Source organism: Haliotis rufescens, unplaced genomic scaffold (genome assembly GCF_023055435.1).
Source record: "Haliotis rufescens isolate VD_foot unplaced genomic scaffold, xgHalRufe1.0.p SCAF_16, whole genome shotgun sequence".
Taxonomy (NCBI): Eukaryota; Metazoa; Mollusca; class Gastropoda; order Lepetellida; family Haliotidae; genus Haliotis; species Haliotis rufescens.
In genome coordinates, this window is record NW_025963846.1 from 20,608,667 (window position 1) to 20,631,062 (window position 22,396).

The 22,396-nt window shown below is 40.1% G+C and overlaps 1 protein-coding gene across 1 annotated transcript; it reads right to left on the reverse strand.

The window, feature by feature from the left end:
• Window positions 1-1,031: 1,031 nt before the first annotated feature.
• Window positions 1,032-22,372, reverse strand: LOC124122015 (dynein regulatory complex protein 11-like). Its single transcript, XM_046485168.2, has 18 exons — window positions 22,230-22,372; window positions 21,321-21,411; window positions 20,505-20,741; window positions 20,060-20,179; window positions 19,451-19,642; window positions 19,005-19,076; window positions 18,642-18,850; window positions 16,851-16,959; window positions 11,521-11,634; window positions 10,344-10,419; window positions 9,399-9,547; window positions 8,989-9,113; window positions 6,266-6,456; window positions 5,246-5,445; window positions 4,734-4,817; window positions 4,377-4,554; window positions 3,096-3,334; window positions 1,032-1,804 (listed from the first exon to the last, which is right to left on the reverse strand). The coding sequence occupies exons 1-18, from the start codon at window positions 22,238-22,240 to the stop codon at window positions 1,661-1,663; spliced, it is 2,541 nt and encodes an 846-aa protein (XP_046341124.1). The 5' UTR covers window positions 22,241-22,372; the 3' UTR covers window positions 1,032-1,660.
• Window positions 22,373-22,396: the final 24 nt, after the last annotated feature.

The following is a 22,396-nucleotide window of genomic DNA, read 5'->3' on the forward strand; positions in this document are numbered from 1 at the left end:
GAACTTTCTTTGTGAGAGGTTTCAGAATTATATCTCTGAAGTTGCTCAAACGTTGAGTAGGACTATTGGGGCCTCCAACAATAGGCCTAAATGATAAGTCTTTAGGGTTATTGATTTCAACATATTCACAATTCTGTTCCTTAACTGCTGAGTTTATCTCTTGACTTTTGTGTATTTTTGGCACTCCATAAAAGTTTTCAGTCGAAAGATTGTAATTACATAAATAATCTTATTCCTTTTCATAGACTGATCAGAATAATGTTTCATGTGCTTTTATTTTCTGTACTACAGCATGTTCTTGGTCGTTAGTTTCCCGATAGAATTCCCGGTCATGTAACAATTCATTCACTTTAGTTTCATAGAATGCAGAATCCCTAATGGCCACCGCCCCACCTTTATCTGCCCTTTGATTGCAATAGAATGATCATTTTTAATTCCCGCTAGTGCTTCACTCTCCTCAAACGATAAGGGGGCACGGGTGGCCCAGTCGTCTAAGGCGCCGCGATTCGCTGTGCAGCCTGGAATTATGTCTCCTTCCTACTCCATATTTCCACGGACTTCATCTCTTCCTTGTCAGTATCTTCTTTCTATAATTTTAAAAGAAAGTCCTGAATCTGAGGTGAAGTGTCCTCCTGAAATGCAAATTCCATGCGGTCGTCCATGTTACGATTTTTTAAATCGTGTCTCGGCATTCTTTTCTCAAATAGATTGACTTTCGTTTGGAACCTCAATGGTTGCTGGGGACCAATCCTCACCCATAATCCCACAGGGCCTCTTCTTGAAGGCATATATGGGGCGGTCGGGTAGCCTAGAGGTTAAAGCACTTGCTCGTCATGCCAAAGAATCGGGTTCGATTCTTGACATGGGTACAATGTTTGAAGCCCATTTCTGGTGTTCCCCATCGTGATATTGCTGGGATATTGCTAAATGCGGCGTAAAACCTCACTCACTCATTCACTCACTCACTCACTCACTCACTCACTCTTGAAGGCATGTTTGAAGCCATGTATAATGAAAACCCCAACAATACAGTCACTCCAATCAGCACATTTATTCATTCCAAATTAACAAGTAAAGAAATACTGAGCATTCTGGATTTATCACAAACAAAGATATAAGATAACCTGAAACAAACACAGAATACAATATTGTACATTTTTGTTATCAGGTCGGCATCTTCTGTAAGCTATCCTCATTGTCTTCCAGACTTTTTCATATTCTTCACTTCATTTGGTTAGCATGGATAGAAAATTGGTTTAATACTGGACACAGACAAATATTACACACAAAGTAAAAGTTGTAATATAGTATAGTGTGAACAGGGAAAATTATTGCTTAAATACACCATTCGTTAACCATTTAACAGCAATAGGCATGTTTGACATTTTCCTGTTTTATATATATATTTATATATATATTTTTATATATATGTTATGTACATTAGAATAACTGTTTAGGTGAACAAATGATGAATGAAGAAATCTCGATTCAAATTTAAATTTACATTTAAACTAGCAATAAAACACAGATGTTTTGTAAGTAAGCATTTCAAACTGTGTTTCTTCACTTAGTAAAGTTTAAGAAAGTATGCATAATTCTGTTTTCAACAACATAAATTTCAAAGTTCACAATATACAAAATCACAGTGTCATCCTTAGTCTTATTTCTTCTTCTTCTTTCCTTTCTTCCCCTTCTTTCCCTTCTTGCCCTTCTTTCCTTTCCCTCCCTTTCCTCCTCCGTCATCATCGTCACCCTGCGCTGCCTTTGCCCGCTTCTTGCCGAGGGGCGTCTTGGCATACCAAGCCTGCAAGGAACATTCACAGTTTAACCCCAGTCTTATAATATTGTAACCTTAGGTTCCGGGTACTTTACCCTTCTACCTATGGTCACTTGTACCTATCAACTACTCCTTGGTTCTAGGGATGATGTAGCTCTCTCAAAATCACTAGTCAGATGGTTTGCTCCAGTCCTTTTTATTTATGATAGAATTAATCATAAATAGGTACACATGGTCCTCAGATTAGTTCTTGTTGTTGCCTGATATAAATACAACACATACCTAGATGATGTTGAAGAGCCTGATGGTTTTTCTGATGAACGTTAACTCTACTTCTTTTCTGACTCGGGATCCCAAAACCACAGTGAACCGTTCTGTTCAGCTGTATGCTCCCGACTCCCCGCACCACTCTCGGACAACTCACTAAATACTCTTCATGATAATTTTTGCTCCTCACACCGAAATAGTATTTGACGTCATGTGAAATGAGTCCTAATGCTCACCTCCATATGAACCCCAATTTCCGTTCCAATCAGTTCTTCTATCAAGCCCTTCTAAACCAAACCTTCAGCTAATTTCCTAACTCATTGGTCAACCGATAAACTCTTAATAACATACTCATAATTCAACCTCTTTATGACAAAAATCCAACACTCTGTCAGACTGGAAAGCGTCTAAAAGATGCTTAATCATGTTAATCAGACATTCCAATCAAGCAGTAGTAGTGAGAAATATTCGATCATTTCAAGACTGACAGTTTGTTCCATCCATTCATTTCCCCTCTGATATTGTACTAATGAAAATGTTATCTCTATCACTAAGAGAAGCAATATCAATAATCATTTGCCCTGGGGGTTATGCCCTCACCCTGTACAGTCACTTCTTTCATATGCATCCATATTTTACCTAAAAGCTCAATTTAGTAAAACTACATTTAAGTAAATATAAAAAACCTTTTTCCAAAATACCCTGGTTATAATATATAGAGAACTCATTATGTCTGTTAGTTCAGAGTATTAAATGCTTTGAGGAGATTTTTTTTTAAAACCTGTTTGAATTAAGAATAGGGAGTCACCATGCATTCAATTTCCTAATAAAATCGTTCACCAAATGTACATTTCACTTTTGGGGCACACAGGGAAATGTGTATATTTTCATTTTTGCATGATAATCATCAATAATTATTTCCTTTTTAAAATATGCATACCACATATTGATAAAAGTTTATTCATAAAGAAAACAGACCAATTTCCACATGTTCCTGAGCAAATGGTTTAGCAAATGATCATAAAGTAGCTGGTTGCATCTCCATACAGACCTTGAAAGACTCTTCTTCCTCCTTATAGATGGGGTCAATCCTGGCCAGCGGTGCCACGAACTCCACAGCCTGCAGGTGCTTCTTGGACAGCTGCTGGATACGGCGGTCAGTGAGCACCTGCTGGACAGCGGTCACCATGTGTCCGGGAGTGTAGCCGTCCGTCACCTTGGACAACGAGCTGACGTCCAGGTGGCTGGTCAAGACACCGTTATACTTGGTGATGAGGCGACGCCATAGCACTGAAGGTGACAATTTAGTCTTCAATTCAATGTTGTAACAATGTAAGTTACATTAATTGCAATATGGCAAGTGTCATGAATTTACAACACAGTTTGAACACAAAGGGTTAATTCTCTGAAATGTACATCTACATCGCATGAAATCAGCAATATGATTTATAACTCCACAGAGGTAAAAAGAAATTCATACAATCAACAGTTTGAGTTGCCCAGATAATACATGGGTGTATGAATTTCTTTTTACCTCTATATATATATAGCTTACATACCAACGAAACAACTCCTTAAGCCAGACCCATCATGTTCAAATTAACAACAGAATTATGTTGACCTTTTAAACAGTCATCAGAAAAGGAAAAATCCCTCTGACAGCAAAAGGCACCACTTCAGCTCCTGGCTAATACATGTACCAAGTTTGGATGTAAAATCTTTCACGGTTTTCAAGTTATGCTCCGGAATCAAAACATGGATGGACAGACAGATGGATGGATGGATAAAAGGACAGACAGACAGACCAGATTATATCCCCCTGTATTATTTCCGGTTGGGGGGATAAATATGAAGGGATCAGTATTCATCTGGAATGACTATCTCATGAGGTAGAGAACCGCTCCCTAAGATCACGGGTATTTGAAACAAGAGGTCTCAAGATCAAGGGCAGCTAACTCCAAATGGGTCACCATGAGCTGGTTTTAGTCAGTGTGACGGATATCAAACATACCATTTGTTTGTTTGTTTAATGTTGCACACCAGCTATATTGCAGCAATATGTAAATAATCAAATCTGGACCAGACAATCCAGTGATTGACATCATAAGCATTGATCTATATGCATTTGGGACATGATGACATGCATCGAGTCTGACCACCCGATCCCGTTGGTTGCCTCTTACAACAACATGGCTTGCTGAAGTCCAGTTCTAACCCAGAATATGAATATAAGAAGCAAACTGCACTATCATAGCACAATAGGAATAATGTACAGAAATGCATGAAATAATCCCATTGGAACCATCTGTGCTGTACAAAGCTCTGCACTCACAGTGTCTGGACGCGTAGTCTGGTCGGGGGATGAGGATGATCCGGTTGTAGCAGCTCATCAGGGGTTTCATCTCCGCATCAAACGGACATCTTGATGTGCCCACCAGGAGCAGACGATCCTCGGACTTGATGGTTTTCAGGGCCTTCGGTAGCTCCTTCTTCAGACGCTTCGGGTCAGTCTGGCAAGGGAAACATTTATGTCAGATCAGGCGATCTTGATTTTGGTCTTCGACTCCCTTCTTATAGCTGTTGTAGCATGTTTCTGTGTTTGAAGCCAGCCTTGCCCATACATACATACAAATTCTTGAGTTAATATCTTTGTCTCTTTATAATATATCTATGAGAATACCAAACTTACTGGATCAGTTTTTGGCACTTTCTTCTTGAACATCTTCTCACATTCCCCGATGTAGAACACAGAGGGCTGCATTAGACGGCCAACCTGGGGAGAAACAACATACACAAGTTGCATCACTAGCTCCAGGCATCATGCCAAGCTATTCTCCAAAATAGCCAATTGAAAGTTGGATGAACGTGCAGAAATTCTGGTTACATGTTCAGACAAACAGGGATAGACAATGAAAATGTGAAAACGCATGAAGGGGATTGCCAAAATTTATCTCAATTATAAGGGTGGAGAGTGAGTGAGTGAGTATGGTTTTATGCTGCTTTTAGCAATATTCCAGCAATATCACGGCGGGGGACACCAGAAATGAGCTTCACACATTGTACCCATGTAGGGAATCAAACCCGGGTCTTCGGCGTGACGAGCCAATGCTTTAACCACTAGGCTACCCGACCGCCCCATAAGGGTGGAGAACATGCAAGAATTACAGAGTTCTATTTTTCAAATAGTGAACCTGTACCCACCTTAAAGACAAGGTGCATGAGCATCTTCAGGCCGTCCTTCCCGGGGTATTTTCCAGCCAGGTTCGCAGCACTGAGGTCAAACAGGTTGGCTCCCGTCTCCTGACAAATGGCGTGGACCAACATCCGCTTGCCTGTGCCACGTGGTCCGGCAAGCATGATGGACTTGGTGATGGGTGCGCTCTCATGCACGGCTGCTGACCCTGGAAGAACACGTAGCATGGTGAGGTGAGGTGAAATTGGGTTTCACGTCACGTCCAAGATTATTGCACTTCTATAGCGACATGCATGCACGTGTGTGTGTGTGTGGCTGCTTGTACTAGTCCGGACTGATGCTGATTTATAGTGCTAGCTCACTGAGATACCATGGCGCAGTTTAACATGAATACCCCACTCAGACACAGTATACTGACTCCGAGCCGACCAGTCCTTGTTTTAGCCCCTTAATGCCGAGGGCCAGACAGGGTAACAACAAGTACCATCTTTTATCGTCTTTTGGTATGAAGTGGGTACTATTATGAGGGTTACGCGAAAGACATTTGTAAGCGAGTGTCCATTTGATATTCGCCTTGGATTGTGTATGGAGACTGAATACTGTTTCAACTACATTTTCAGAACCAGGAACTATGTAACCAGTAAAACTATAAGCCTAAAACATATTTATCAAACTTGTTAAAAGCATCTTTTATTATTTATGGCAGACAATTCCCTCTTTGTTCAGCAGTCTGAAGCATAATTATTTTCTTCAAGCATTTTCTGGGTCAATAAAAAATATTTCGAGAAAATCCCAGGCCCCCTCCCCCCTCCAGAATATCAAAAGGTCGGTCACAGGGTAACTGAAACTGTAGCTCCAGCACCCTAGGACAGACTTACAACAGTCACAGTCATTGGTTAAAAAGACCTCGGCTTGGGTTCCATAAAGCGAACTTTAGTTTACATAGGTAAATACTAACGTATAGAAACTACGATGAACTCAGCACAAAGATTGTTGTGTGACACCGACCCCTGGGCTGCTGTACCTACCTATCGGCAGTATGCCAAACTCTGTCACCAGCCGCCGGACGTCACTAAGGGAAGGCATGGGCTCAATGTTAGCCTGACGTAGAGTCGTCCCCAGATAGCTGTACTCTCCTTCAAAGTCGGCCATTTTGATCTGTGGGGTCCGGATGATAATGCCCTGGGTCACCAGCTCCTCGTACAGGTCCTCGATGGTCCTGATTGAGGAAGATACGGAAATCTGTTTACTCTCTTTAATTCTATTTGACATCTTTAAATTAAATTTTCAAATGAAAAATAGAAAATTTACACGAAGCAATGGGCAATAAACAGTGAGTAAGCTTATATGTGATTATTATATTGTATTCATATCATATCTCACATAGACAAAATTAAATAGACGAACATCTTGAATACACACAAGTACAAAGGTAAAACTTCCGTCTGAAACCATAATGCTCCAACATCATCAATGACACTGGTAACCATGGAGATTAGAGTAGAACTGGCACCCAGTAGCCTCTGTGTGACGGAGGAGGCGTGTTATCATAGCCTGTGTTACTGCAGCGCTGGCACCCAGTAGCCTCTGTGTGACGGAGGAGGCGTGTTATCATAGCCTGTGTTACTGCAGCGCTGGCACCCAGTAGCCTCTGTGTGACGGAGGAGGCGTGTTATCATACCCTGTGTTACTGCAGCGCTGGCACCCAGTAGCCTCTGTGTGACGGAGGAGGCGTGTTATCATACCCTGTGTTACTGCAGCGCTGGCACTCAGTAGCCTCTGTGTGACGGAGGAGGCGTGTTATCATACCCTGTGTTACTGCAGCGCTGGCACTCAGTAGCCTCTGTGTGACGGAGGAGGCGTGTTATCATACCCTGTGTTACTGCAGCGCTGGCACTCAGTAGCCTCTGTGTGACGGAGGAGGCGTGTTATCATACCCTGTGTTACTGCAGCGCTGGCACCCAGTAGCCTCTGTGTGACGGAGGAGGCGTGTTATCATACCCTGTGTTACTGCAGCGCTGGCACCCAGTAGCCTCTGTGTGACGGAGGAGGCGTGTTATCATACCCTGTGTTACTGCAGCGCTGGCACCCAGTAGCCTCTGTGTGACGGAGGAGGCGTGTTATCATACCCTGTGTTACTGCAGCGCTGGCACCCAGTAGCCTCTGTGTGACGGAGGAGGCGTGTTATCATAGCCTGTGTTACTGCAGCGCTGGCACCCAGTAGCCTCTGTGTGACGGAGGAGGCGTGTTATCATAGCCTGTGTTACTGCAGCGCTGGCACCCAGTAGCCTCTGTGTGACGGAGGAGGCGTGTTATCATACCCTGTGTTACTGCAGCGCTGGCACCCAGTAGCCTCTGTGTGACGGAGGAGGCATGTTATCATACCCTGTGTTACTGCAGCGCTGGCACCCAGTAGCCTCTGTGTGACGGAGGAGGCATGTTATCATACCCTGTGTTACTGCAGCGCTGGCACCCAGTAGCCTCTGTGTGACGGAGGAGGCATGTTATCATACCCTGTGTTACTGCAGCGCTGGCACCCAGTAGCCTCTGTGTGACGGAGGAGGCATGTTATCATAGCCTGTGTTACTGCAGCGCTGGCACCCAGTAGCCTCTGTGTGACGGAGGAGGCGTGTTATCATACCCTGTGTTACTGCAGCGCTGGCACTCAGTAGCCTCTGTGTGACGGAGGAGGCGTGTTATCATAGCCTGTGTTACTGCAGCGCTGGCACTCAGTAGCCTCTGTGTGACGGAGGAGGCGTGTTATCATACCCTGTGTTACTGCAGCGCATCCCTGTGTTACTTTTTATGAATGATTTTGACATTGTCTTGTCGCTACACAGACAGTTCCATAGTGTTTTCCAAATAGAAGCACAATCCAAATCTGCAGCACACTTTATATGCTTCAGAAAAGTGCATGTGTCTTAACCTAAGGACAAGCGCAACATGATTCATTTACTATATAAAGGCAATTGCTTTCAAATATGAGTACTTATATTTTAGATTGTGCAACAATACATCTACTTATCAAGTTGAAAACCGGACTGGTAAAGTTGACTTATCGGCCATTGCGCTCAGCGATGGCAACTAAAAATGCATACCCTCTTGTTGATGCCAACTCATAGTACATATAACATAGAAAGTTACATGATCAAAAATATACATACACATATTTGAAGTCAACTGTTTAAAAGATGCAAATCGTGTTTCAGTTACGTGGGATCGCAATTCATGTACAATATGTCGCTTGTCGGGAATTTATTATGAAAACAACTATGGACCATTCGTAGCTCTGCGTAGCAACAAGTCAAAACTAAAATCGTTTAGGAGCACAGAGATACAGTTACTGCTGCTGGGGATACTGTCCATGACATCAATCACTGGTTTGTCTTGCCCATACTCAGTTATCTATAGGCCCTGTCATATTGCTGCAATATTGCTGACTGTGGCAAAAAACAACAAAAATACTAACAAACAAAACAAGAGTCATCAGTCCGAGATGCCCCCCGATTCTGGTGCAATTCGGAAATGGAGTTTGGCTACTTATACCCCACTTTTGGTTCATTGCCATTGGATATCTTCAGTTCATTGAAGAACATTTTTAAAAATAGACTGATCTATATAGCAAGTTTCAACAAGAAGTATTCAACAGTTTTGTCGTTCTGCTTTGGACGGACGGATGGATGAACGGACGGGCAGACGGATATGGTGATTGCTATATCCCCGGGGGGATAACAATGACATCTGGACATACCTGTCGGGAGTCAGATCCTTCTCCTTCTTCTTCTTCTTGCCCTTCTTTCCACTCTTCTTCTTCTTCTTCTTCTTTTTGCCAGATTTCTTCCCTTTCCCCTTCTTCCCCTTGTCACGGTCCACCGCCTGGGGACCACATGATCAGTGTTTGAAACTTAGAATTAATGTCAAGGGTTCCTTGTCATGACCCTTATGTTAACAGTTCAAGATAAAGGGGGTTCTAGATTCAAATACTATAGGACCAAACCTCGAGGATCACAGGAGCCCCCTTTAATTTTAACAGGGATGATAAAAGAAATTTGTGTTTGAAATTCAAAATGGCTACATGAACATGAACCAGTGTTGCACTGTGTCACAACTGAAGGACGGGAAAAACATAAAAACTAAAACACAAGTTCATCTGCTACTGACCATCTTGAGGTTCTTCAGCTCGGTCCTCATCAGTTCATCCACCTGAACTCTGACCTCTTCCTCCACTTCCTTGCGTTTCTCCTCCTTAATCAGTTCACCATCATGTTTCTGGGAGAAGTTGTCACTCTCGTCTCTGAACTGCCACACATCTGGAGCACAACAAACACTGGGATAATGACAGATCCCATCTGACTTATATCATCAACCAAATTGTATCACATTCCATGTATTTAATGATCTCTCCAATATGAGTGAGTGAGTGAGTGAGGTGGGTCTAATGCTCCTTTGAACAGTAAGTATTCCAGTTATATCATGGCATGCCAGCTTTAGGTCATCTGCCTGAGGCAAGGGAGTTAACTGACTATAAAAGTCTAGTTTCCACCCTTGCCGAACTAAGCTGCAATTACGGGTTACATTTTGGTTGAACTAACGAGTCTATGCACAGGCCAATCAAAATCACTTAACAAACAAGACATCCTGTTCCTGAAAAAAATGGATTTCAAGTGCAGATTTCGGTCAACTGCAGGATTTGCAAAGCATGTGTACTGCCAACTGGGCGTTGACAGATACTTTGCAAATTCTTTCATGTTTTTAATCACGGTGCTCACATGCTTTGATGCACTTCGCAGGGTAAGACCCGCTATATTACAATATAGATATTGTCTTGACTGGGTGCTGGCATTTTGTTTGAAGTGTTATGAGAGATGGAATCTGATTAGTCAATAGGAGAAACATAGAAGGGACATAAGTCGTAATAGCCACTGGTCGAGGCTGGAGATTCCAGCCTAAATAAATCGGCATCAGTCCGGACTAGTACAAGCAGCCACACACACACGCACACACACACTCATACACATGCGTGCATGTTGCTATACAAGTGCAATATTCTTGAACGCGATGTTAAACCCTATTTCACCTCACCTCTTATTTTACATCATAACTCACTTTTGTACTGATCTGTTCCTTCATTGACAGCAGGGACAAAATTGGAAGGAGCCATTTTCCATCCCTCTTCCTCTTCCTTAAATATAAAACAATATTAATATAAATAGTGAGTGAGTGAGTGAGTATGGTTTTACGCCGTTTTTAGCAATATTCCAGCAATATCACGGCGGGGGACACCAGAAATGGGCTTCACACATTGTACCCACGTCGGGAATCGAACCCGGGTCTTCGGCGTGACGAGCTAACGCTTTAACCACTAGGCTACCCGACCGCCCCTAATATAAATAGAACAGAATGACAGCGTTTTAGCGATTCTCAATGCTGATTGGTCAACTGAAGCCATATGACATCACAGTGTTTCATTGTTGAGAAAAATATGATATGACGACATCCATTCTTCACGACGTCCTCTGAACAAAAGGCTGCGTTTGGTGAAGTTTCACTCTAGGGCTGACATTGCGTATGTTTTTCCTCCTTTTCTTTCTTAAAATATCAATGAGTAATACATGGGCGGATACAGAGGGGGGGTGTGGGGGGGTGTGGGGGTGCGCACCCCCCCTTTTTATTTCGAAAAAAATCTTTATTTCTGTATAAATTTCCACCAAAGACAATAAATAGATCTTAATTGTGCACCCCCCGTTTTCAAAAAAGCTGTATCCGCCCATGGTAATATATGGAATAACATAATCGAACTAGGGATTATCTCCCCTCGTCAATGGATGCTGTTAGTCCATTGCCAAAGGCTTGGGGATCACACCATTTATTCCCTCTGGACAGATAGTCCACAATTCCTCGTAGCTCGTTGCTTATTCTCTCATCATTATCCTATACATCTATCCCTCTGTACTTGGTGTGTTCTCACCAATTCAAAAACACATGTTGCCACAGTGTACGTATATTGCCATTATTTTATGATAAATACCCTGGAACTATGTACCCCCTCGACTTTGTTACCAGCTCAGTTGGCAAGGCACAATGCTAAAAATAACTGCCCAATCAAATTACTCTCACAAGCAAGAGAAATTCCATGCTGAGACAGGAGAAGTGGATCTGGTGACGTCACTTCCGAAAAGAAACAATGCCGGCAGATTGGTTCAGGATATTTATTATAATAGAATGGAAATATAACACATTGGATAGTCGAGGGTGATGTTGCCATGGTAACTCAACGCCTTACCTCATCATCCCCTCCTTTTCCCTTCTTTCCTTTCTTTCCCTTTTTGTCCTTCTTCTTGTCTTTCTTTCCCTTCTTGCCCTTTTTGTCCTTCTTTCCTTTCCCTTTGTCGTCATCCTGCAATCAAGGATAAACAGTCTACCACAAGAGAATACTGTTTATGCATTATCAGCAATTCTAAGAAACAGTTACTAAGAAACAAATACTAAAAACAGATACATGTAACGTTTATAAAGTTAACACTGAAAATAAAAAAACAATCATTCAGTACGGTAAAGTAATGATCATACAATCTGTTTTAATAAGACAAAACTGAGTCTTTATTTACTAACATTTTTAATATGGCAAGTGATTTATGTGGCTTCTTTAATTCATACACCTACAGTGATCGAAACCTCTTTAACTTCCTGTCCACACGGACATACAAAAAATACTGTATTATCCGTCGTTTTCAGATATCAAACAACTGAACCATCTCAATTTTTATACATTTTGACAACCCTTCACATAATCAAGAATGTATACACTTGTTTGTTTGTTTATCATTGCACTCATCAATAGTCCAACAATATGATGGCGACCTGAAGATAATTGAGTCAGAACCCAACAATCAACTAAGTCAACGAGCCTGACCACTTGATCTATTAAGTCGCCTCTTACGACAAGCATGGGTTGCTGGGGACCTGGTCCTAACCCCGAATCCCCATGGGGTATAAAAATTTGCAGACAAGGAAGGAGATCCGGGATTTCGCAAAGGGGTGATATTTGTCATTGTTACCTTGAGTTTCATGATTTCTTTTAAAGGGGAAACATTTCGATTTTCTATTTCAGTTTCATGAATATTTACCATCAGTTTCATATATAGTGTTATAATGGTTAAAGAGGTTTTAAGTCAAAGAGGTTTGCAGACACATTGTAATTGCACACTCCAACATGACTAGCATATGATGGTGATGAGTGCACAACCCATACAGACATAGTAAGGATAAGAATGTATGGATGAACAACTTCTTTATTACAATTAAGAGCGACATTTCAGTGTTTCGGTGTTGGTTAATTCTAACAACGTTATCAAGCAAGTGATCACTTGCTTGATAACAGTGTTAGAACCTACACCGAAACGTCGCTCTTAATTAAGAAGTTGTTCATCCATACATTCTTATCCTTACTTAGTACTCCAACTTCTAAATGCCTATCAAAGACGCCATACAGACTAGTCACACAGGCTACAGCACAAACACAACACACATTACACAAGTAACTACGTTCCACTGTAACACTGTCATGGTGAGTTGGGTTACACACAGCTTAGAACAGTATTTCAATAATATCCATGTCAGTCAGCTAACGTGGGAAAAAAATCCAAAATGACAGGTTGTAAACTTTCATAACTTAAACCATGTGAAAAGGCATTGTGGTGAAAGATTTAGAATTGGTAAAAATGTGGGATTTGAGCACCCACAACCAGCAGATCCTGAAAGGCAAAGGGATGTAACTCTGCACATAAAGGACACCTCTTGCCTCTAATGTAATAGAAGAAGAAAACATGAGTTACATTCCCATGGTTCTTACATAACCAAGGGCTTGTTAACTGTGTGTACATATAGAGCCATCTCTTAAGTATTTTCTTACACATTATGTTTCAATGTCTTTTTGTTTTATATTTTCGCCAACTTGAAATGTGTGTAAAAAATATCCCAAGAAAAAAATGCATAAGCATCATAAATAAAAGATGGCGTTAATAGCAGCTAATAACTATACAGATTCTATGTACATTATCTAATCTTCCCAAAACAATATAGTATCAGTAAATCATTATTAAAGAAAAATAACTCCAGTGTTTGAAATTAAAGATGGGGGATTTAAACACCAGCTGCCCTTACATTAAACAATAGACAAAATTTGATTGTTCGTTAATGTTTAATGCCTCAATCGGCCATATTCAGCTATATGACAGCATCCTGTAAATAATCAAGTCCGGACCAGACGAACCAGTGATATTATGAGCAACGATCCATGCCATTGTGGTACACACAATCAACCGAATCGCCAAGAGTGATCAACCGATCCATTTTAGTTGCTCTTACGGCCAGCAAAGGGTACTGGGGGCAAAATCTTACCTGGTACCACAGGGTCTATACACAAAATATAAAGGACCTGCAGATCCATTAATGTCAACGAATGCAGTTTACTCACAAACACATGACAAACACAGTGCATGATGGATGTGATGTCACTTCCTGTCTTAGCTAACACAACCCATCATGCTGCAGGGGAGTGAGTGAGTGAGTGAGTGAGTGTGGTTTTACGCCGCTTTTAGCAATATTCCAGCAATATCACGGCGGGGGACACCAGAAATGGGCTTCACACATTGTACCCATGTCGGGAATCTAACCCGAGTCTTCGGCGTGACGATCGAACGCTTTAACCACTAGGCTACCCGACCGCCCCCGCTGCAGGTGAACACACAGCTAAAGCAGGCATGATGAAGCATTCTGTGGATTGGTCACAAATGTTTTGATCTCATTTCTATTCTTCAAAGTTTAACAAACCTTCCGCTGTGATTTTCCTCTTTCAAACTTCAAAGCAAATCAAACTGATACATAACACTTCAACACACTACGCATGCAGACTACAGACACAAGATCACTGGTATTCATAGCGAGGTAGAAATGGGTATATAAACACCTACACTAAGTTTCTCTGGGTTATTTTACATAAAAAATACACAAACTTGTATTCAGCAGACTTTTGACACAGAGAAAGCGTTATCAATGTCCCCATTTTTGTACCATTTAACAAAATAAATATTCCCTCATACATCCACTAGTAAGCCTATGAACAAACTACAACTATATACAGTTACTTGCAAGAATTTACTGCAAAACGAAACAGATATATATTCAATTGATATACATCATAACAACATTCTCAACAGGCAGCATGCTGGTCTTTTTATCCAAATTAATAAAAATATAAACAAGTTAGGCAAGACCTTTTCTTGTTGGTTTACGGATTTGATAGTAAAACATTGGTCAGTAGGTCAAAAACATACAATACAGGATTTTTGTAATCACCTTAAAGTTTCATTTGGATCAGAAGGTGATAAAAACATAACAAATCTTGACCTGGTTAGGGTCCTTATAAATGTTATTAATCTAAAACCTGACAGAGGCATTTCATAATTGTTTACATTGTCAAAGAGATCTTTGCTGTATAAAAAATCAAAATATGTGCTTTTGATTCTATGTATTTTCAGAATTTTCAATTTTCAAGATCACAGAACCTAGCCAGTAATTATGTAAGGCTTTATATGCATGATTATTTTCATCATCTAGAAAAGTGAGAATTTTAGAAAACTTAACAGTACTTAGCAGAACCTAATATTTACACCTGGGTGATTCAATTATCTTTCTGCTCTAACAATAAATGAAAGTCTTCTCCATGAGACCAATATTTATAAACAGTAGAACATGGATATAACAAACTACAAGGGACCGGAGAAATCAGATCATAATATAGGCTGTTTGTTATACATGTTTTCGCTTGGAAAAGTCCGCCATCTTGGCTAAAACAAAACACAATACACACACACACGTTTATACACGTTTCCTCCCACATCTACTGGTGATTTGATTAAAAAGTACAAATGATACAACTTAAAAAAAATTAATGCATTGGTTCGGAAGAAATTGTATCTGAAATTATTATTTTATCAGAATAATATATTCTAATATCCCCAAAATAAACAAAACCATTATTGAATGAAATTTGTTTGTTTTACAGACTAGATTAGTCCAATAACATGGACAGGTAAGATTAACATAATGCAAGTTTAACAAGGTTGAATGGTCACCAGTGATTGTGCTGATTCGCCGCGGTTGTGTTGATTCGCATCTGATTGAGTACAGCCAATTGTCAGTGACACTTGACACTGAGAGATTTCTCAGTTCCCTATACACATCACTAATTAGTGGCAGATGGGCCTGTCAGTGATCAGATATCACTTCGCTATATCCATTAGTTAGCTATAGTGAGTTCGTTATATAAGTAAATTTTATATGATAATATATAGGAGATAAATCAGGGATTTTTAAACAGTTCATTGTATCCGTTGGTTCGCTATATCCATGTTCTACTGTAGTACAATGAGATTTGTCAAATAGCCTAGTTTTTGCAGACTTACTACTTTAGAGGACAAGCCAATCTACTATGTAATGTATTGGTGTTCCATAATATAGATTATTTTGTTGACATATCAGGAGTTTACCTGGGTCTAGTATTGAGTTCAAGGTACTCTCAGAGGTAAGCTTAGATAAATGTTATGATTCAAACAGTCATATGTTTTTGCGACACACAGAAGTTGAAATATAAACATGTAAATTATTTTCACTCAGTTTCAATTTGCATGCATACAGAACACAATTGTTTGGTACTCTGTTTAGCTGTCATTAATTAACGATGTAATCAACGTGTGTGACAATTTAGCAATGTAACTGACTTTGATGACCCTAAAAAAACTTGACTCGGCACAAATTACATCATGGCTAACTGAGAGGTACTCAGGTCAGGTGGGTACTGAGTAGGACCCGGGTACCAACAGGACTACCCGGACCCGTGGTTAGTCACATGATATATTGTTTCATGCCCCAACTTATCTAGAACTCCTTGGCTATACCCTACAAGTTATTAATATTCACATTTCTTTTAGACTATGCACCCATTCCTTCTGACTTTTATTTATGTTTGAATAAAGATAAAACTTCAGTCAACAATCAGGGTTTGCATGACCAGAACGTTTTATACATGTATCTAAATACATTTTGTCCAGGGCTATGGTCAAACTATTCCCAAATGGACATTTTGTACCCATCTCTTGACACCTACAGTGGGTACCCGGGTAGGGTAGGGTAATAGTGGGCTGGGTTATCGGACATTTTGTACCCATCTCTTGACACCTACAGTGGGTACCCGGGTAGGGTAGGGTAATAGTGGGCTGGGTTATCGGACATTTTGTACCCATCTCTTGACACCTACAGTGGGTACCCGGGTAGGGTAGGGTAATAGTGGGCTGGGTAATCGGATAATAAATTAAGACTCGTCCCAGCCCTAAAAGACATGTTGCCAGTGATACAACAACTATAGATCTGACAATAAAGGACATAGGTCTTTGACTGCTGACTATTGTTCAGGCAAGTAACCTCAGCACTTTAGCAAGAAGCCTAACTTAAATTGTTTTCTTAACCAGACTACAAAATGTCATTCCTAAGACAGTTCCAACAGATTCCACTGAATGTTAAGACTTCAGGGTTTTATAGGAACAGTATCCCTACCTTTTCCCTGAGTTCTTGTTCAAGTTCTTCTGGAGTTTTCTGTTTGAATACGGCCGCCGAACCACCATCATCTTCATCAGGGTATTCTGGAAACTTCCCTGAAGCATCTCTGGAATTGTAGAAAGAATATTAGAAAATCTGAATAAACAGCTCTGTTTCTGTCATAAGGAAAGCAGTAGGTGTATTGGGGAGTAATGCAGGATAAGTAAAAAAATTAATATTCGGTCAACATTTAGTCCCTGAAAAAGTCCCTGAAATCATTATCATGATCAGTTCAATTGAACACTCAGCTCCCTGGGGAGAGTAGACAGCCTAAACAGCCTGCATGGTGCTGGAATGTCACCATCTTATCCTACCCAGTGCTGCCCATTCATTGCTGGGTGAACAGAAAGATAATTTCAGGCCGAAAATACAAAAAGTTTTTACATAACATTTGTTACAGCATGGGGCAGGACCTTAGTCTGTCATACAGAAACAAATATATCCAGTATAATTAATACAGCCCAGCAAGTCTAGATTACTGCAGTTTCAGGAAAACAAAGAGAGTCTCTGGGCCCATTTTTATAATATTTTATTATGATAATTCAACAACTGTTTTTTCTGTAATATATGTTCATTTCAGAGACTAGAGACTACAAAGAACTTGAAACTGTCATTAGTCAACTCCAAGTCACCCAGTCATCTACTCTCAACCACAACAGTTGCTGACGGCCAAATGGCAGTCCTAGTGACTAGATTCAAGTATTTAAATCTACAATGCTAGTCTGCTGCCATAAAAAATGTACAAGTTAGCGTCCTCTTCTTTACACGAAGGTGCAAAACCGCGAACTGGGACCCCTCCCCTTTCATCTGAGTCGATTCATCAACCTCAATGCTTTGGTGAGCAGGGGTCGGTACGGAGAATAACGACATGTCGAACCAATGGAGGCAATGCACCCTTATATATTGGTGTATCAATCTGGCAGTTAACGATTACCCTGGTACCTTGGGAAGCAGATCATGCATCATCAAGACTTACTTGGCTCATATGAAATAGCTGCACGATGAATCGCAAAGAACAATGAAGAACGAAGGGTGGTTTATTTCACGACACAACATTGTTCTATCATGACGTCATTTCTGGTGATTTGAAATGCGCTCGCAACTTAATGACATCATATATTGGACAACGTTATTTTTAGAGGGAACTGTCTAGTAAGTTGTTCCCCATAGATGTAGCTGGGCTATGCAGCTAACGCAATGGCCGAATGTTCACATTCAAAAGTGGGAGAGATATCGGTATTAGGAGAAAAGGAACGGATAATAGATGTGATTATTGTGAGAATATGTGGGATATACCAAACTTAACCCTCTTGTTCATAAAATAAATCATTATTAAAATTTGGGTAAATATTTTTAAAGCTTGTACATTTTATCAACATCCTTAAAGAGGCTGTACATAACGTTGATATCTCATTTAAGAAATAAACGACGAGTGGGAATTTTTTAACGTACAATAAAACACTACAGGGAGAATTCACCAGGGGGTGCACAGCCCCGAGGGGTTTATTCTCCCTGCAGTGTTTTATTGTATGATAAACAACTATCACTCATCGTTATTTATTACATATACACTACGGTGAAGGAAAAGAGGCTATGCAATCCCATCAAGTACTGACCATGCAGACTGTGGAGTATATGATACTCCTTGGAATGATGTGTGTTCCAAGACCAAATATTTCCACAATGCATGGATAAGAACAAAACACTACCTACACAGTCCATGCAAGAAGTAGTTCAATAGGTTCCTACCTGCACTCGATGAACCACTGTCTGATCTGGTCCATCATGGTCTCCTTGATGTCGGGTCCCTCGGTCTCCCGGATCTTGTCCTTGATGGTAATGAGAGACTGCTGGTATTCTTGCTCATTCTGGTCTTGGACTCGGCGCCGAGAGTCCTCCGTCTTGAGGGCGTGAGCCTGGGGGGTGTTCTTCAGAGGCACCAGGGTGGTGGGTGGAGCCTAGGACAAACATTACGCTTAAAGAACTTTGCACATGTCACAGGGAATATACTCTTCTCAAAGAGGCTCTCACTGCAGACAAATTGACAGGCCTAGCAGGTTTGGTTATGTTTGTGTGCTGACTCATTGACAGTGCACTTATTGATTGACCTACCATTCCAATGAAGATCATTTCTTCGTCTCTTTCACGTTTGGTCTGACGCCGCTGAGCAAAGCCTTTCCACACCTGGAAAATGGAAAAAAAATTGTATGCTTCTTTAAATAAAATTAATTCACACATACTCAATATCATCTGGCAGAAAAATATGTGACATACAAGTTCATATACAAGGTTATGCCATAGCACTATTCTTTGTTTTCAAATGGCACTCAAAAACAACATGGAACCATCAGAGTAACTTCTACCAAGAATCTTCTATGTTTAACTGTATGCATGGTTTAGAATCAGGTCAGAGGCAGAACGCATGCAATTTTACATTACCACAAACATAAAAACAGCATAAGTCCTATTTCAGATAAGTCAGATACTCTGAATGGCATACATTCTTGCAGTCAGAGAATCGGTGTCACATGTTGGGGGTATCCCAACAGACAGCGTACCTTCTGTATTCTCATGGCAGCGATGTCGGGATCAAGGGTAGGAGCTCCCTTGCTGGATCTCTGTTTCTCTCTCTCCTCCTGCTGACGGATCTCCCTCATGAACTTCGCACGGAGACGTCCCTGGCGGGCTCGCTCATGAATCTGGATGAGTCGAATTGCTTCCTCCAGAGGCATCTTGACTTCCTCCTTGTCCTAGGCAGAGATGTTGATGGTTTCACATCTTAACTAGTGGTTCTTAAAATGACTTGAAATAAAAGTTAAAAAAAAACAAGTGCAGAAATGCCCACAATAAGCATATTTTCGATCGCTCACAGTTCTTAAACTTCTTCTCTCTTTTTTTAACTTGTTTATTGATTAAGACATCTTTAAAATAAGAACATAGCTTTGTCAGGGTAAAAGAATATCTACAAATTAAAAGCAACATTTAGGACTTTTACTTTCAGAAGGGGTCTTATAAAATGTCAACCTTTGAGAGGTCTCAAACACTACGTAAACAAAAATAAAGGTTATGAACATTAACTGGTCAAATATGCAACGTATATATTGCACACTTATATCAACATTGATAGCTTGATGACCTTGAAACTGTGTTCAGTTAGTGTGACATACCCTCTCCTGATCCTGTGGTCCAATCTTTGTCAGAATTTGACCCAGGAGTTTCTCACGTTCTTTTAGAGGTTTCATTCTTTCCATGATGAAATATTTGGGGATTGGAATCTCCACATCATTCTGAAATGGTCCAGAAAATTATTAATAACAAACAAGTATTGATAACACTGATGCATAACTTTACCAGTAGATCTAAACATTACACATACTGTACTTACGTTTCGTAAAAATGAAAACAGGTGACATTGCCAAAATGCATACAGAAATTCTTCTTGTTATTGAAACTTGATGTTTTCAGAGTAGACATTTAGTTCAACCAAACAATTAGAACATCAAAACAGACATACAAAACTGAAAATGATTACATTTCACAAAATAATGTCATTGCAAATCTTATAAACATTTTTTTCCAGATTACTCAAATACATGTACAAAAGGAACTTACAGGAGTGAGTTTCAAGTCAGACAGGACATCATCAAAGTAATGGTATTCCGAGAATTCAAGGTTAACCATTTCATGTTTGAGTTCAATGATGCGCCCAATGATGCCATCAAGGACATGACGTAATACCCTGCGCTTCTGTGGGTGAACAATCTGATCATATGACTGCTCTAGACGACGGAAGATCTGAATATACTTGATGTAAAGTGTTGCCAATAACTGGAATGCTGCCAGGCGATCCTGTAATAATGAAGAAAGTAATTCTGATGACATAGCCTATATTTTCATGTCAATGTTCAAAATTAAACACCATGAAAGGGTACCTGGTCATAACACTAATGTTACATATTAAAGATTTAGGGGGCCTTAGATTCAAATACCATAGGAGAACTCAAAGACCCCATAACTCCTTCAATTCCGAACACAGTATGTGGATAACATGCATCAGGGATGTGAGCAGGTTTTCCCGAAAAAAGAGGAAAAGTCTAGGGGGGTCTTTTAAACATTTGATTTCATTTTAAGCAATTTCATGCAGTTTGGACAACATTCACACCAAGAAATGTAATAACGTTTCCGCGGAGATTTCACATCCCTGATGCATACTAGCTATTGGGAACAATATTATATATTCATTGAAGCCATGGTAGCAAATGGATCCAGGGTATTTATCATAACAGAATGGAGATATTACCAGGCTATCAAGAATATGTCCCTCTCGATCAGATCCGTTTATGGAAAGAGGTAAACTATAGATTATGAATAAGAGTTAAATATTTGATTTCAACGAGATAATGTCAATTTATAAATCATATAACTCACCCTTTCTGGTTTGGGAGGTTCTGGTGGCATCTCCTGCTGGATAATGTCCACCAGTGTGGCCTGGGCCTCGGCCCATTGCTTGTTGTAGTAGCTGAAGAAGACAGAAAAATAACATCCTTGTCAGTTTATGTATTTGATTGACTTCAGCTACATTTCAGTATACCAGATACCCTCCACCATTTTGGTACGGGATGTGCATGAGTTCCTTCCTCAGTAACGATTTTGGGGTTTGGGGGTCTTGCCCCATACACACTTGAAATAGATGATTTTGTAAGTGTAATTTTCAGTAACTAAAATTTATTAAAGACACTAGAATCTACCAGTACATTTTTCTTGAAATGTGGCCCTGATGCCTGTAACTGATGAGGTTGCCAAATACCATGAATTTTCATTTTCAAGCAATTTTTTTTATGTTGGTGACTGATTTTCTATGTTTATGAATTGCTTTGTTAGTTAATTTCGAGGTTTAATCCTATTGAACCATACAAATTCAAGCATGATAATTTTTTCCTGTTTTTTTTCTACAAATATCCATGCTGTTGCATGCCTCTTTAATAGAATCACCAATAAATTTGCCTGACAGGCATCCGGTATAAGTGTACCAAAACTTCAACAAATTTACAAAGAAATATTAGGATTGGTGCAGCATTTAATTCAATGTGACAAATATTTGACATAGATCCTCTATTCGGGAAATGTATGATAAAGAATAATGGAATAGAATACATCCATTCAACAAATGTCAAATATCAGATATTTGTTATACGTTACACTAGATCTACTAGGAATATGTATATGAAGACAAATTTCACGAAACAAATATATCATAATAAACAAAACATCCACTCATACTACCACTGACAACAACAAAAATCGGATCTAAGGGGCAAAATTAAAATGTTCCATTACCTGTGTGACATTGTCACAGCTACAGGAGCGTCTGGTAACTAAAATAGCATTTATTTCCACCACAGAACGCTTTGACAAGACGCCATTATGTTTTATTATTTGCTGTCATGGAAACAAACTCTCGATTGTTACGAGACTTCCGGTATGTTCAACAACTGGTTCTGTGC